The sequence below is a fragment of the Watersipora subatra genome, chromosome 11 (assembly GCF_963576615.1).
Source record: "Watersipora subatra chromosome 11, tzWatSuba1.1, whole genome shotgun sequence".
Taxonomy (NCBI): domain Eukaryota; kingdom Metazoa; phylum Bryozoa; class Gymnolaemata; order Cheilostomatida; family Watersiporidae; genus Watersipora; species Watersipora subatra.
Genome location: NC_088718.1, coordinates 8,573,053 through 8,590,426, shown reverse-complemented (window position 1 = coordinate 8,590,426; position 17,374 = coordinate 8,573,053). Strand labels below are relative to the sequence as shown.

Sequence of the window (17,374 nt, the reverse complement as noted above, 5' to 3'; positions counted from 1 at the left end):
ATTACACAAACATAAAAAGTAATATTATTATATCTCTGAAATAAAATGCCAAAACTTTGAAAGAACCTGAGCTGGCAGGTTTTTCACTTGCTTAACACATGATTTGTTTTAGTTAAGGAGTTTAAAATTTCAGCTGTACCACATGACTTTTTTTAGTATGTGCCGTGGCCATCCCTGCTGTGATAGGCCAATGGGCTAGTAAAGCTATTATCAAGAAATAGGATCTTATTTTGAAATCAAGTTTTAAAATATTATTTGATAGTTTGAGCTTTTTCGACATGCTTGGTTCTCATCTACTTAACAAGGTATATAGATATAGAACTTGCTGGAATAAATACTCTTATAACAAGTAAGTGTAACAGACTGTACATGGCTCACCTTCTATAGCAGGGGTGAGCAATTACTTTTCTCCAGGTGCCAAATGAGAAACGGAAAATATTGTGGAGGGCCAGACCAAGTTTGCAATGTACTCAAGCTATTAATTTTAATTTTACAAATGAAATAAGTAAATTGTATCGTTTACAGAAGTTGGTAAAAGTATGTTTTATTGTTAGACAATGAGAGAATGAGGTTGTTTTATACTACAACAATGTTATTGATTTAATTTATTTATTCAGGGAAAACAAAGGTAAGTTTACCACATTCTGACTGTTTTTTTTTACATAACCTTAAAGCTTTGTATTTAACATAACTTTTTAGTAAGATATCACAACATTGTAACACAATTTACAACACTGTTATCAAACTGCCAAATGGTGCAGAAAAACATGTTTCAGCGTTTTTTCTTGTTTAGTGAGAGAATTCTAGCCTTTTTTGAGCGTTAACAAGAGCATCAAGGTCAAGTTGAATGTTTGAAGTGGAGATGTCAAGTACATCTGACAGATGGTCATCAGTAGGGAGGACCTGTGCTTGGATTTGGTAAACTTCATTACTGAGGACGCTTGCTCGTATGTATAGGTGGATCCAAAAAGAACCAACACCTTCCGAGCATGTTTCTTCGTGTTTGGAAAATTTTCCTTACTGAGAGATGAATAGAACTCCAGCAGTGATGCTGGCTTGAAGTCCTCTCCCAATGCTGTATCTGACTGCAAGTCTATGAGTTCCAGCAGAATATCAGTGGGCACATTATCCACATCGCATGCAAAGGGAAAGGAAATCAGGTGTATTTCATCTTCAATGATTTTAAAATCCTCAAACCGTCTTAAAAACTCACTGTACAGGTCTCCTACCATCGATGTATACTTACAGAGGTGACTGGCAGGTGGTTTGACTTCTTAAAGGTTTGCGTGAGAGTGAGAATTTTTTTCTTTAGTTGATTTGTAAGAAACTGCAACTTTCTCATGAAAGCCTTGACCTGGTTATGCATTTCATGGACAAAAAGGCCCCTGCTTTGCAGTTTAGTGTTCAGTTCGTTTAACAGTGCAGTCAAATCAACAGCAAATGATAAATCTGCAATCCAGTCTACATCTAAGAGCTCAGGGATGTTTTTGCCTTTAATCTCACAAAACTCTTGAATCTCTGCTTTTATGTCCCAAAACCTTTTTAACATTCTGCCTAAGCTGAGCCATCTGACAGCTGTATGGTACCTGACGTCACCATGTTAATTATCATGCTCTTCTAAAAGTGCAACAAACTGCTTGTGATTTATTGCACGTGCCCTGATAAAGTTGACTGTCTTACTTACAACATCAATAACATGGTTAAGTTTCTGCACTAACTTACACAACGCATTCTGATAAATGATACAATGAATGAACACTAATTTATGCTCTGGGCTTCGTTTCAAAAGTCCGACATTTTCCCAGTCAGATTTGAACAACCATCAGTAGTGACTCCTACCTGTTTGTCCCAATTTAGTTCAAGCTCTTCAACAAATCACACCCCGTGGTTGTTCCTTTTATTGATCTCATTGCTGCAAATAATCTCACTGCTGTAATCTTGAAATCCTGTGTTATTCCTCAGAGAAACACGAGTAACTGCACCGTGTCGCAGATGTCGCAGCTCTCATCTAAAGCCAAAGAAAAAAGTCAAAACTTTCCTCTCCATTTTTTAGCTGAAGTCTGAGATTCTTCGCAATGTCTTCCACTCTTCTGGTCATCGTTCGCCTAGACAGTGAGACTCTAAAATGCTTCTTTTTTTCTCAGGACATATTAGCGCAGCAGAGTCCACCAAGCATTAGTTCACAATCTCTCGCTCTGAAAAAAGTTTACAGTTTTTAGCGATTTTATGCGATATCACAAAGCTGGTCTTGGTTGCTGCATCCCAGGCTTCATGTAGCTTGGTAAAATAGCCTTGTTGTTTTTTTAGCTTTGCGAGCAAATATTCAGACAACTGAGCTTTTCCAGCCTCAGTCAGATGTCCGCATTTTTCTGCATGTTTTGACTCTTAATGCTGACTCACGTTGTACTCCTTAAACACAGTAACCTGCTCACTACAAAGTAAACACACGGGTTTACCACTGACTTCTGTAAATAAATATTTAGTTGTCCAGATTTTCTTGAAGTTGCGGCCTTCAGCATCTACCTTCCTTTTTTTGACGTATACAGACATTTTAGGGTAATTATTACAATAAGATGCCGCTAATCACATGCACTCGTACTGCTTCACCACCTGAACATGGACACCGTACGTCTGCCGGAAACAGGTCCTAAAGTGAAAGCGCTATTGTTTTACTGTACGCATTATGCACAATTTTGAAAGTTGTTTGTTAATTAGTAATCTTTCATTTTGGTGATATTAAAGTACCAATTTTGAAACTAGGGTTTATTTTCCTAACTCTTTGAACCCTGTCTGTTCTGGTTAAAGTGTGTCAGCAACCCTGAAAAAATTGTCCAACGATCCTATGTTGTTAAATTTTCAATAATATATCTAAATGTGCTCATAATACAACAATATTTGATAAAACACTCGTGAAAAGTTCGGGCAACCAACAGCAAATATCATCAATCTGCAAAAACAGTATTTAAAAGTTATTCGTACAGAAACTTGAAAAAGTTAGTACGATTTTAAAAACTGGTAAAAATCTTTACAGTAGTATCATTTCTATTGAACATATGTTCATCATCATTTCATGACTCCAAATATACTGGAAAATTACCGTTTTTATCATAAACTTCTTTAACCGCATCACAATCATTTATGGCCTACTAATGAACTAGTTGTATCAGTTTTTTCTAATAAAGTTTGTTATTATAACGAAGTTGGTAGATAAAAAAGTTTGAATAATGTTATAAATGGAGGTAAAATTTCAGGCCAAGGATCTTGTGCGAGAATTAATTTGATTGGTGTACGCTGTTACTTAGAAACAGCTTTTGTAAACACAGCCATGTGAATGCCGGTATTCTAGCTGTTAGGTTTCTGACGCACTTTACGCAATGCCACAATATCAGCCGTTATAGTTCAAGTTTTAAGTTCAAGAAACCTTCACAGGCCAGTCAGAATGCGCTCGTGGGCCGCACAACGCTTGGGTCTGCCCTATTGTGTCACTAACAATTAGTCTCCCTTAGTTAGCTTCTTTCATTTACAAAATCGCTATGCTAAACGACTATTTAAAGTAATGATTTGGTAATTGGCTTTCCGCAAACAAGTCTTTTAGCCCAATTGCTCGACTTGTTTCAGTTGTCCAACTACCTTGTTGTTTGGAAAAGTCTATATAGACTTTTATACCCACTATATAATGGACTTACTATCGATAAATTGAATGCAAAAAAGTAGATTTTAATTACCACATTGTACAAATAAAGATGCTATTTATTATGTGTGATGAGAGAAAGTAAATACACACATACTTACTCATATTCAGACTCTGAAGTAGTTGGCCCACCAGAACATTTCATTTGCTTCATTGTTTGTGCTGAAGTCTTGTGAAATCTTAGCAGTGTTGATAATCTTGTTGACTATGAGCATTTGTATTAGAAAACATTGAAAAAAAACAAAGATAACAGAAATAACATGGATGAATTCTGTCAGAAATTTTGGCAATGACTCTTGAATGTCTGACTATGTTCTTTGAAGGAACTTTGTCAACGAATCTGTTGGAATCTTTTTTGAAAAAGTACAATAAATTTAAATTTGTGTTTTAATGTGTTGTGCCTAATAATTTGAGTATGTTTGATGGCTGTTCAGATGTTATTGGGCATTGCCAAGAAATTATCTTCTTTGTATTATTTAGTCAAAATGAGCTGATAACTCCTGAATTGAATGTTTCATGCAATAATGAATACAATTGCACCACGTACATGTATCTGTATGACCCAGTTTTGTCAATGACATGCAATATTTTTTCTCTTTGTCATGCTGGGTTTATCCAAAAAAGCTATAAAAAAGTGATGGGAGAAAGATGAGCACAACAAGATGTTTTGTAAGATGTTTGTAACCTTGTCCTTATGGTATTTGTTTTCTTGAGCAATTCATTTATGATTTCAAACCCTAACCATTAATAAAATTTAAAAATTTTCTTTAATAAAATAAAGTTTGAGCTGAGTTTAAATAGACATGCATAATTTTTAGAATCGTCAAAGGCCAGCCAATCTAAAATACTCTTTTGTTTCTTTCATTTTGTTTTTTACTAAACTACGGTAAATAAAATCACTTAATGTTTTCTAGCACTTAAAACAGGTATCTACCAAAATATTTCTATCTACATGTAATTCTATTTTTCTATCAAAATACTAGTTCTGTATTTAACCAGATTTCCAATGTCTCTTCTGAGTGTGAAAACTATACTGCCCATAAAATAATAGTAAAAATGATGTAATAACAAGCAAACTGTACTGCCTGAGATTGTTACATGTTGATCAGTTACAGTAAAATATACACAACACTTTATTTTTACTTAAACATTTGCTTTGAAGGTGCTCAAACAGTAAGATAGCTGAGTAACTAGTTAATTGTGGGAGTCATTGTGATATATCAGTAGCTGAAAGTATCAGCGAGTACTTTCAGCTGATCTACCGGTCCATCATATTTGTGGTTGTTATCTCCACCGGTTGTTAGTGTGTTTGAATTAACTTTACTTTAAGCTAAAGCATGCAGAGGCCGCAAGTCTCAAAGTGGTTAATATTTGACCCGGTAAGGAAAACTCTGTAAATATAGTTGTTTACTTATCGTCATCATGATTGCCTTAGAGAAATTAAACCCAATGTTAATATTTACAAAAGCACAGTGAAGTTATTTTACTGATAACTTGGTCAACTTTTCTTTTGTTCTTCATTGAAAAGTATTAATTATTAACTACTCATATAATAGTTAATCAATAAAGATTTTACTTATCACCCTCCCAACTAAATAGACAGTCGTGTTTAAGAATTTACGGGCTCAACTCGCAATATTGTGAATTGGATTATTTTCTAACAGCGAAATGTTTAAAGGAACAGACATTTCACAATGCTGTTGTATTTTTATTGTTGCTGGTAAGTAGAGGATGTTAATTTCATTTTTGTTGAGTTGCACGCTTGAATGTCAAAGTTAAACTAGAGTCAGTTGAACAAACTGTTTTAGGGCAGCAAAAATATATCTTACTTGGCTGGAAATTGTTCACAAAAATAAAACAAATTGTCAAATAAATATATATTTGATGAATTCCTCTGTCTATTGCTGTGAGGGACTTTTTATTATGATTTAATACTTTATATGTAAAACCCAAAGTACCACATGTTTATTGCCTCTACTAGATGTACCAGTTGCTGCCTCAAATTGTCAAAACAACCTACCAAGCTACTTACCTTAGACTTATCTTCAGTATCAGCTCACTGTATGCTGATTGCGCCCAATAGGGAGTGATACAAACATTTATACATGAATACGTTTTAAATTTGCTACAGCACTATCCGCTGTATCATCATACTAAAACCATATTTTTTATATATATTTTTAATTATAATTTATGTTTTAATTTTACAGAAGTACATCAAAAATTTTATTTAACAACAGGTTTAAACATTTTAATAATAAATGTACCACTGATTCTATATTAAATACAGAGCTTGAAGCCAAACAGAAAAGAAATTAGTAAAAACCAGTACTGAGTGAGTTCCCAGTGAGTTCCCAACTCAACCCAGTGAGTTCTAAAGTATTACCAATATTTGTATCTTTAATAACTATAATTTATGATTTAAAGGTTGAAATTTCGATTCTTTACTAATTGTTTTAAATTGGCAAAGGAAAAACCTAAAGTTAACAACTTTTCTGCTAGTTTGCCATATTAATAAATCTTTTAAAAAATTTGGCTCAGTTATCATTTCATTATGTAATCTGATTCTCAGTAAACCTTACTGACCTAATTCATTTGCATGTTTCTAGAGTATTCTTATAATCATTAATTCTTGTAATCATTTATGTTATCATCATTATTATTATTTGCGTGTTGGAAACAAAAAGTTTTAAACAATGTTTCTAAAACTTCCTTTCAAATTTTTCTTGTCAAGTTTGGTCAATCAAGTGTTACAATCTAAAAGTTTTATATTGTGTGGAAAACTTTTTGGTAGTACCAGTACAAAGACGCATTTAGGAGTCACTTTGAACTATGTATTATGTTCACTTTGTCAACTCCTTTTTAACATAAATGTTTATGGCGATAGTTTCTTTGACTAATGGCTACTGAGATTTCTCTCCTGCTAGAAAATATTCAAAGACAGCATTGCGTAAAGTTGAAGATCTCAAGCAGTCACAGCTCAGATATTCTACATTAATAGAATGTAAGATATCTTATTAATATAAAATAATTAAGTGATTGAAAATAAGATTTCAGTTTAGTCTCGGGTTTCTAAAAAACTAGTAGTTAATTAAATCTACCAGTAGATGTGAGATACACAAATTTAAATTTTTTAGCTATTAGGATTAAAGTATAGCTCTGCAGTAAAAGATTTTAAGCAATCTGTGTTCACAGCCACCCATGAACTAACCAAACAAAAGTATTCAATCTGAGTATTCTAGAGTCTTCAGTGATATATTATATATCTCTTTTACAGTACGTCTTGTTCTTACCTCAGTGTTGGCTAATGAGGAAAAGCTTTTCAAAAAGTTTGGTGTTTCTCCATCAAGTTTGGAAACTATTTCTGCCTTTGGTGGTATCAACAACAGTCTGAGATGTGCAGGAGAGCGCAATTCCATACAAACCTGCATGGGCTTTCTATATACCAGTTCCAACCAAACTTGCTCACTATTCAGCTACATGTATGTAACTGAAGGGTCAAGCAACTCCGCCAGATCAGAAGAGGCTGTTTATCTTTTGCCTATCAGTCAAACACTTGCAAGAGGTATGCACTATGGTCACATAGTTACTAAAGTAAAATAGTTGTTTTTTGTATATGAACTTGCTGACTTCCTGATGTATTGTATTCCGATAGATTCATTCTATAAGTACATACACATTTAGAATCTAAATCTATTGTATGCATCAACAACAGGAAAACAAACATCTATGTCATCCGTCTGTGAATGGAATGGTATCCGACGTGTTGGAGACTTTGCGGTAGACGGGATATACCACCCACCTTCAAACGATGAAAGTATATCTATTGCCCACAGCGATTTGGATGAAAATCCTTGGTTGAGAGTTGACCTCGAAAATGCCCACAATGTCTGGGCAGTCAGAATCTTAAACAGAGGAGGTAAGGAAGTTTACATGGAAAAGTTGGTCAGTTTACAAACATCAATATGCATCATGTAACTACACTACTAGGTACCTGACTTAATTAATGATGTTTCAGAGTCATTTTATTTTTGTCTTTGATCTCACAAAACTAGTTCATTATTTTTAAGTACATTTTTGCTTGTTGTCTTTGCTTCTATCGGTGCATATTTGTAAATATTTATACAGTATTATACAAACATTTAATTCTTTTAAAACTAATAGTCGGTTTAGATTACCAGAAAATTTAAATTTGTGATGGCATTGATATGTTAGAATTCAGGAGTTTTCAATTATCCGTAACTGAAATCATACAGTACCTAAATTCTCTTCATACCATAATAAGTTAATAACTCGCTAAGCATGCGAGAAAAATAGCTGTTGGCTGTTATTATTATTTCATAATATTATTAAGCAAAGCTTAATAATATTACGGCGTGAATTCCGTAGCTATTACATTATGGCGTAATCGCGAATCGACAAAAAAGTAGAATTAATTATGAAAGTATGTTATAATAGTAATTCACCTTTCTATTAGTGATCGTCCACTGCAGACTGGTCACTCCTTCTTGGACGTACGCAGCCTGCCGTGACAAGCACGGATTTTGATAATATTAGTAGGACAATCACTGTCTCGTTGAAGTAGTCTTCGCCGGTCGAGAGCTCATCCCAAAAAGGAAGAGGAATCGTTCAAAATCTCCCGGTCAGATGTAACATCTGAAGACCAACGAGTGTAAGAACTGTGACGGGGGTAGGTTATCAGTACTGCCCCTATTAAGAGAAATAACTCACGCTATACCAATGTGACGTAGGCCAGCTACGTAATATTATTGGTCGTACTAATCGTGCCTAATACATTATTGTTGCGAACGCCAACGTGGAACTACAAAATGGCGGATCCAAACCACAATGCAATTTCTTACGCAGTTCCGCCTTAGATATTGTAAAGGTCGAATTTCCCAGCAATGAGGAGACAACTCCTTTTGGGTAGGCAGAAACTGACAAAACGAGATATAACACCGCTACAGTAAACCCCATTGTCACAATTTTTTATCTGCAAAAAGACCTGAACACAGCACCAACCTGAAAGTAAAAAGACAGTACTAATGTTGTTAAGACAAAGAGGCAAGCTACAATGATTATCAAAACTGAACAATATGTTTTGTTATGCATCAAAAGAATGTCAGAACTCTTGAAGTAAATAAATCATTGTTCACAATGGTCTGGCATATTAAGAAATGACTATATAGAAACAGATAATGATAAGCTGGGAGTCAGCTAGTTTAAAAAATGTAAATTTTTTAAGGTTCAACAATAGCTTCAGCCTTTTGTTACAGGCATCATATATTAATATAAGTAATACTGTTTATTGTATTAAATATTGCATCGCCTTATAAAAAATAATTTGATTTAGTAAAATTCATCTTCAGCCACTGTTCCATAGTACAGAGAAAGTATGGAAGGACAGAGTTTAGCTCTGAGTTTTAAAGTTATTATAAATATAAATGTTTTTTACAATGTTGCCATGATAATAAACACAATTTTATTTTAAAGTGTCTGTTACTAAATCAGATTTTTGTTATAGACCATGTCTTTGGATTAAATCGAGCCAGAGACGTAATTATAACATCATCGGAGAGAGAAGAAGACATATTTCATGACATGCATCGAGAATCCCTCTGTGGGTACCATGAAGGATTCTTAGAGCAATATTACACTACAATCATTTGCATACAACCCATGAAAGCACAGTTTGTCCAGATGCTGCTCAACGTTACAGAGTACCTTGCGATTTACGAATTGGAAGTTTACGGCGTTTGAACCTGTCATTCTAAACTCTTTGAAATATGCTTAGAGCGCTTTCATGATAATAAGTTTCAAAATATCTAATAAAATGTTTTGCTCCTAAAAAACTATTGACAAGTTTATCTACAACAATCTATTTTATTAGCTAATTAGTTACAAACTCTACTTTATCTAAGTGTTCACAGCTTTTGGTTTATGAGTTACTTTTAAAACTTTGTTACACGTGTTGACGGATTTGCTATAAACATATATTTATTTATTATTTATGAAGGAATTCTATTCTTAATTCAAGCTCCTAGTAATTGGAAAAAAATGTATTGTTGTATTTGAAACCGATTGATTAAATAATAACTACTGCCTTTGATTAACTACTGTTTTGACTAAACAAATACTGTTGTTTTTAATTTTTATTTTAGGTTGATTATTTCTACTTTAAAATTATATCTAAATAAAATGTTTATAGTTGAATAAAAAGATTTGCTGAACAACATTTATTTATCTGTAACAATATTTAAACTGCAGCTTGCAGCTTTGTTGTTGGCTAAAAATGTTTTCAAATTTGACCGAACTGCAGCTTGAGTTTGTTCAATTTGTAAATGTTTGTTTAGTTGCAACAACTAATCAGAGCACTCACGGATGTAGTTCAATTTCTAATACAAAACAAGCGTATGCTGATAACCAATAAGGATGATGAGTGTATTTTGCATAAAGTATAAATCATCAGGGTAGGTTGGTAGATATGCTTATTTAGGGAGCAAATTGTCAGTCACGGAATTTAGCCCAAAGTAAATAAAAGGTTGATTCTCTACTAGTGCGCAAACTGCTTTAAGGAGTTTGACTTGTAACATGAAATATTTCAAGATAGTTACTTATAACCAACTTCAACACATGTTGACAGAATTGTATCAGCAAAGCTACGTACCTACAGCATAGCTGTTCAGGTGGTCTTTCTAAGGTTTCTAGGTATGTAGGATTGCTCCCTTCTCTTTTGTTTTTATCTCCTTGACTAATTAAATCTTTGACTTTATCAAAGCTCATTTTATCTAACAAAAAAAGCATATTTTTATATGATTGAAAACACTAGATAATATATGAACATGGTGCCTGATGCACTGTGTACTTTTTTAAAGAATACTAAGAACTTTTTTATGAACTTCTAAAAATCTAAAATAAACTCAAAAAATCTTGTTTTGTTTAAGATGTTTGCATCCATTAACGATTGAGATTGTATGCACTAACAAATTCATTACGGGTTTGTTTTCTCTTCCCCATAACAAAATGGGAATTTTCTCTTCCCTACTAACAAATGCATTATAGGTTTAGTTTCTGTTTCTATTACATATCATGGTCAGATGTACTAAGGAATAATGTGATGCTCGTTCATTTTCTGTTCACATATCATAACATGTTCAGATGTTCTAACAAACTTATTGCAGATGCAAATTCTATGGGCATTGCATAGCATGCAAAGATACAGTAAGAAGTACATGTGTTGCTGTTTCAGTTAAATTAACAATCGTTAGTAGCGTTGCATATCATGAGCAGATGCAATATAAATGTAGAACAAATAAGTATAAATGAATGCATAAACTCATGATCATTTTACAACTATACATCATACAGACCCTGTAGTAACACATTAAATATTCAAAGTTGAATTAGGTGCATCGTTGAGCTGCTAAATATCTGAAAGCTTGCTTTCCTGAAAAGAGATATGGAGCAATGTGAATTAAAGTGTGAAAACATGCAGCTGGGCTTTACACCAGATGAAATCTCAAAGATTATTTTCATCTATGAATACTTTATCTCATGCTTTCCATTACAGGTAGTGTACCTGGTCCACTGCTGTTTGGAGCCATGTTTGATGCTAGTTGTCTCGTTTGGAAAGGTGGCTGTGGTTTCAAGTTTATGTTGGGTGTATAATACTCAGGAACTGACCGTACGAGTTATATTGTTAACTTTATTGCTCAAGTTCATCTCCTTTGTATGCACTGCTATGGCTCTCAGGCTATATAAACTAACCATTATGCAAGATGAGATCAGCATGAACAGGGATGAGACTTCTTTTAATTCCGGTTCTATCCAATGAGTTTATTTTATTTTAAACTATACCTACAATTTTAAATTGTTCCATATTTATTTTTGTAGATTATTATTCAATCCAACTTGAAAGCGCTGTAGATGTGCTAATTATTAGCAGTTAGTGTCAAACATGATTTTTTATTCTAACTTGAACCAGATATTAAGAATTGATGATTGCACTTTTCCTACAATACTTTAGCTTGTTAAAGAATCATCATATTTTAGTACAAAATATGTTTTAAAATTGAGTTAGATTTTATGTTAATTATTCAGTGTGGGAATTATATTCCATTATTTTAAACCAATTGATCATGCTCATCTCATTACCAAATATGCATTTGAAAATAACCCACGAAATACAAAAAAGTCTGAGACAAAACATTAATAATAACAACAAAAAAAGCAGTAATAGATATTTGAAATAGAAAACAATTTTATTTTTAATCTTCAATCACCCAAATTTGTATATTGTGAGAAGCCGAAAGGATATATCTAAGTAAAAAATAGTTATGACAAGTTTGGGTAACTTCATTAAATATTTTTCCAAATTGATCATTTCAAATCCACTTAGGCAGAAGACTTTGCTCTGAAATACCAATTTAATTTTATCAAGAGCTTTGGAAAGCATTAAATCTTTTAAAGCCTTTCCTTTATCTGGTGAGTTGTTTAATGCTCCAACAGCTGTTTTTAGAATATATGTAGTTTTAATATATTAGTTAGTGTCAAACAGGGTTTTTATTTTAACTTAAACCAGATATTGAGAATTGATGAATTCTCAGTGAATTACAACCTCTGCATAATGTCAGATATTGATTATATATAAATCTGTCAGTTTAGAGAGAAATACAGATAATTGTATGTTGACACTTCTCTCCTTTACCATTTTATGTAATTACATATTCTACACTAGACAGAATAGTTATACAATTCTAGCGGTTGGTTAGGATACTACATCCAGTCACTTAGATAGCTTCATATATATCTACACACCATAAACATAGAAAAATTTCCAGAGAGTAATCTTACTTTTGTTAGGTTCAGTTTAACCTGTTTTGCATCATTAGTACCTCTATACGAGACAGATAATCTTTTAGCTTTGTTCTAAGATTTATATGAGCACCTAGCAAAAATAGAGTTTCAGATTTCATTTTGCAAAGTTTGAGCAAATAAAATAAATGCACAGGTCATTCTGCTAATAGTGTAGAAATTAACAAGGTGACAGACAGTAGCTATAGATAGTAGTTAGTAGTAAGAACTAGGAAGTGTCAACAAGTTTGATTAGTGTTGTGCAACTTTCAGCTAATTTCATTTTGTCTGTTGGCACCTATTTATTACCAAAACTATTTTAATATTTTTAGCACTATCTAATCCTTCTTTAGTTTATATTGTCTGGGGCATGTAAACATTTTTTATTTTCTTTTTCATCTGTTTTAAAAAATGGAAGGGAGCTAAATTTGGCTTTGGTTAATAAAAATAAAAATTACAGCCACACAAAGGAACTGAGCATAAATTAAGAAGCTACAAAGTTAAAGAGCTCAAACAGTAATAGAACTGAGTAAGTAGTTGAGTGTGGGACTCATTATTATATATCAGTAGCTGAAAGTATCAGGTGTACCTTTAGCTGATCTACTGATCTACCACAGCTGTGGTTGTTATCTCCACTAGTTGCTATTGTGTTCGAATTAATTTCACTTTAAGCTAAAGCATGCAGAGGCAGCAAGTCTCAAAGTGGTTAATAATTGACCAGTAAGGAAAGCTCTGTAAATATAGTAGTTTACTTACAGGCACCATGATTGCCTTAGAGAAATTAAACACCATGCTATTATTTATAAAGTGCAGTGAAGTTGTTTTACTCATAACCTGGACTGCTTTCCTTTTGTTCTTTATTGGTTAACATTAATTATTAACTACTCATATTATAGTTAATCAATAAAAGTTTGCCTTATAATTCGTTCAGCTGAATAGGCACTCGTGTTTAAGGATTCATGCTTTCAGCTCACAATATTGAGATTTGCTTTACTTTCTAACAGGCAAATGTTTAAAAGAATGGACATTTCACTATGCTGTTGTATTTTTATTGTTGCTGGTAGGTACAGGACATTGATTTTGTTTTTTTTGAGTTGCACTCTTGAATGTTATAGTTAAATTATAGTCAGTTGAACAAATTGTTTGAGGGAAGCAAAAATATATCTTGGCTAGAAATTGTTTAAGAAAATATAGAAAATTGTCAAATAAACATATATTTGATAAATCATTTTGTTTATTTCTGTGAGATGTTTTTCACTCTGATCTAATACTTAACATGTAAAAACTTTAGTACCACATATTTATTGTATCTACTAGATGTATCAGTTGCTGCCTCAAATTTCTATGAAATTCTATCAAGCTACGTACTTTAGACTTATCTGTAGTATTAGTGTCAGCTCACTGTATGTTGATTGCATTCATTAGAGAATGATACAATTATTTATACATGATTGCGTTCTAAATTCGCTACAGCACTATCCGCTGTATCACCTTAGTACAACCATGTTTTCAAATTTATACATTTTCTTAAATTTCTTTATGTTTTAGTTTTACAGAAATACATGAAAAGTGTTATTTAACAGCAGGTTTAAATAATTTAATAATAATTGTACCACTGAGTCTACAGATTCCACACATAGTTTGAAGTATAACCATACTAGAACCATGTTTTTATTTTTTTATATATTTTTAATTGTAAGTTATTTTTTTAGTTTTACAGAACTACATCAAGAATATTGTTTAACCAAGGTTGAAACATTGTGATAATAAATGTACCACTGATTTTATATTAAATACATAGCTTGAAACCAGACAGAAAAAAAATTAGTAAAAACCAGTACTGGATCGACCCAGTGAGTTCTAAAGCATTACCAATATTTTTATCTTTAATAATTATGATTTAAAGGCTGAAATTTAGAGTGTTTACTAGTTTCTTCAATTTGGCAAAGAAAAAACCTAAAGTTAACAACTTTTCTGTTAGTTAGCAATTTTATTAGTTCTCTTAAAACAATGGCTCAGTTATCATTTCATTGTATAATTTGATTTTTAGTGAATCTTACTGAACTAATTCATTTGCTTCTTTCTAAAGTATTCTTGTAATCATTTATGTTATCATCATCATTATTTGCGTATTGAAAACAAAAAGCTTTAAACAAGGTTTATTTTATAACTTCTTTTCAAATTTTTCTTGTCAAGTTTAGTCAATTGAGAGCTATACAATCTAAATATTTGATATGGCATATGAAAAGTTTTTGGTAATACCACTACAAAGACGCATTTAAGAGTCACTTTGAACTATTACATTCCCTTTATCAACTCTTTTTTACGTAATTGTTTATGGCAATATTTCCTTTTACTGATGGCTACTGAGACTTCTCCCCTGCTAGATAATATTCAAAAACAGCACCACATAAAGCGAAAGATTTAAAGCTGCTACAGCTCAGATAATGTGCATTAATAGAATGTAAGATATCCATTAATAGATTTAAAATAATATTTCAGTTTAGTCTTGGCTTTCTGAAAAGCTAATAGTTGATTAAATTTACAAGTAGATGTGAAATACACAAATTGAAATTTTTTAGTTGTTAGAATTAAAATGTAGTTATGCAGAAAAAAATTTAAACAATTTGTGTTTGCAGCCACTCATGAACCAATCAAACAAACAAAAATATTCAACCTGAGTATTCTAGAGACTTCTATAATGTCCTATATATCTCTTTTACAGTAGGTCTTGTTTTCACCTCAGTGTCGGCTGATGAAGAAAAGCTTTTCAAAAAGTTTGGTGTTTCTCCATCAAGTTTGGAAACTTTTTCTGAACTTTGTGGTATCTGCAGTAGTCTGAGGTGTGCAGGAGAATGCAACTCCATTCCAACCTGCATGGGCTTTCTATATACCAGTTCAAACCGAACTTGCTCACTATTCGGTTACATGCATGTGAATGAAGCGTCAAGTAACTTCACCAGATCAGAAGATGCTGTTTATCTTTTGCCTATCAGCCAAACACTTGCAAGAGGTATGCACTAAGGTTGAATAGGTACCAATGTAACTTTATTGTTTATCTATATGAACTTGCTGACTTACTAGTGTATTACTATAAGTACATACAAGTTTAATATCTGAATCCATTGTATGCATCAACAACAGGAAAACCAACATCGATGTCATCTGTTCTTGAATGGGATGGTGTCCAACGTGTTGGAGATTTTGCGGTAGACGGGATATACCGCCCACCTTCTAACGATGAAAATCTATCTATTGCTCACAGTAATATTGATGAGAATCCTTGGTTGAGAGTTTATCTTGAAAGCATTCACAATGTCTGGGCAGTCAGAATCCTAAACAGAGGAGGTGAGGAAGCATACTTGATAGATTTGGTCAGTTTACAAACATCAATATGCATCATGTGACTATACTATAGGTTGCTGACTTGATTAATAATGTATCAGAAAATCATTATGTATTCTGTTTGATCTCACTAAACTAGTTTAATATTTTTAAATATTCATTTGCTTGTTGTCTTTGCTTCTATCGATTCATATTTGTAGATATTTATAAAGTATTATACAAATACAATGTATTTAATTCTGCTAAAACTAATAGGCAGTTTAGATGACCAGAAAATCTAAATATGTGATGACTTGATTGCTGCAACTCAGAGAAAAAGTGGAACTGTCTACAGATGTCTGATGAACCTGTTTGTTACACTGGTCTTAGTCAGTTTTACCTATAACAAGGTTTCCTTCTATAGAAAGAAGTTTGCTGTAAGTGCAAGTAAACTTTTTTATTGCTGTTAAATAATGTCGGTACAATGAACCCAATTTTCACAATTTTTTTTCAGCAAGTAAACTTGAACACAGCATCAACTTAAAAGTATAAAGACAATAAAAATGTTGTTAAGATAAAAATATGTGCCAAAAGATAGTCAAAACTGAACAATACGTTATACTGGTTTGTACCAAATAAATGTCAAAACCTTTAAGGCTTTAAATCATTGTATACAATACTCTCCTATTTTAAGTTGCGGCTATATTATAAAAAACATACAATGAGAAGCTGGGAGTGAGCTAGTCTAAAGCGTCTAAAAACTTTTAAGGTTCAGCAATAGCTTCAGCCTTTTGTCACAAGTGTCATTTATTAATTTAAGTAATAGTATTTGTTGTATTAAATATTTTATCGCTTTATTAACAATGGTACGATTTAATAAAATTCATTTTCAGCAACTGTTCCATAGTATAGAGAAAGTATGGAAGGGTGGAGTTTAGCTATGAGTATAGTTTTAAAGTTATTATAAATATAAAAAAGTTTACCATTGTTATCATAAAAATAAATGCAAGTATATTTTTTAATTTTTGTTACTATAACAGATTTTTGTTATAGACCATGTCGATGGAATAAATCGAGCCAGGGATGTAATTATAACAGCATCAGAGAGAGAAGAAGACATATTTTATGACATGCATCAAGAGTCGCTCTGCGGGTACCATAAGGGATTCTTAGAGCAATATTACACCACAATCGCTTGCATGCAACCTCTGAAAGCACAGTTTGTCCAGATGCTGCTCAACGTTACAGAGTATCTTACAATTTATGAGTTTGAAGTTTACGGCGTTTAAACCTTTCATTCTGAACTTTTTGAGCTCTGAGCAATTCTTAGAGTGATTACATTATACTGTAATAATTAATGCTTACATAATACTTAATAATAAAAAGTGTTGCTCCGAAATAACATTTGACAAAAGTATATACCACAATCTACTTTAATAGCTAATTAGTTACAAACAATACTTTATCTAATTGTTCACAGTCTTGGTTTTATGAGTTACATTTAAA

At 32.5% G+C, this 17,374-nt stretch overlaps 2 protein-coding genes across 2 annotated transcripts; one reads left to right on the top strand and one right to left on the bottom strand.

Annotated features, from left to right (window-relative positions):
- Nucleotides 1–803: 803 nt before the first annotated feature.
- LOC137407783 (general transcription factor II-I repeat domain-containing protein 2A-like) lies at nt 804–1,232 on the bottom strand. The gene has a single exon (XM_068094164.1). The coding sequence runs from the start codon at nt 1,230–1,232 to the stop codon at nt 804–806; it is 429 nt and encodes a 142-aa protein (XP_067950265.1).
- Nucleotides 1,233–2,075: 843 nt separating this feature from the next.
- Nucleotides 2,076–17,157, top strand: LOC137407781 (uncharacterized). Its single transcript, XM_068094163.1, has 9 exons — nt 2,076–2,112; nt 6,969–7,256; nt 7,407–7,610; nt 9,216–9,411; nt 10,335–10,399; nt 11,262–11,324; nt 15,270–15,557; nt 15,689–15,892; nt 16,922–17,157. The coding sequence occupies exons 1-9, from the start codon at nt 2,076–2,078 to the stop codon at nt 17,155–17,157; spliced, it is 1,581 nt and encodes a 526-aa protein (XP_067950264.1).
- Nucleotides 17,158–17,374: the final 217 nt, after the last annotated feature.

Excerpts from the sequence above, each read along its gene's own strand:
- LOC137407783 (XM_068094164.1), bottom strand. The coding sequence starts at position 1,232 with ATGGTAGGAGACCTGTACAGTGAGTTTTTAAGACGGTTTGAGGATTTT.
- LOC137407781 (XM_068094163.1), top strand. The coding sequence starts at position 2,076 with ATGTCTTCCACTCTTCTGGTCATCGTTCGCCTAGACA. Across the intron at positions 2,113-6,968 it reads GGTCATCGTTCGCCTAGACA|TACGTCTTGTTCTTACCTCA; the intron begins GTGAGACTCTAA and ends TCTCTTTTACAG. Across the intron at positions 11,325-15,269 it reads TAGTTGTCTCGTTTGGAAAG|TAGGTCTTGTTTTCACCTCA; the intron begins GTGGCTGTGGTT and ends TCTCTTTTACAG.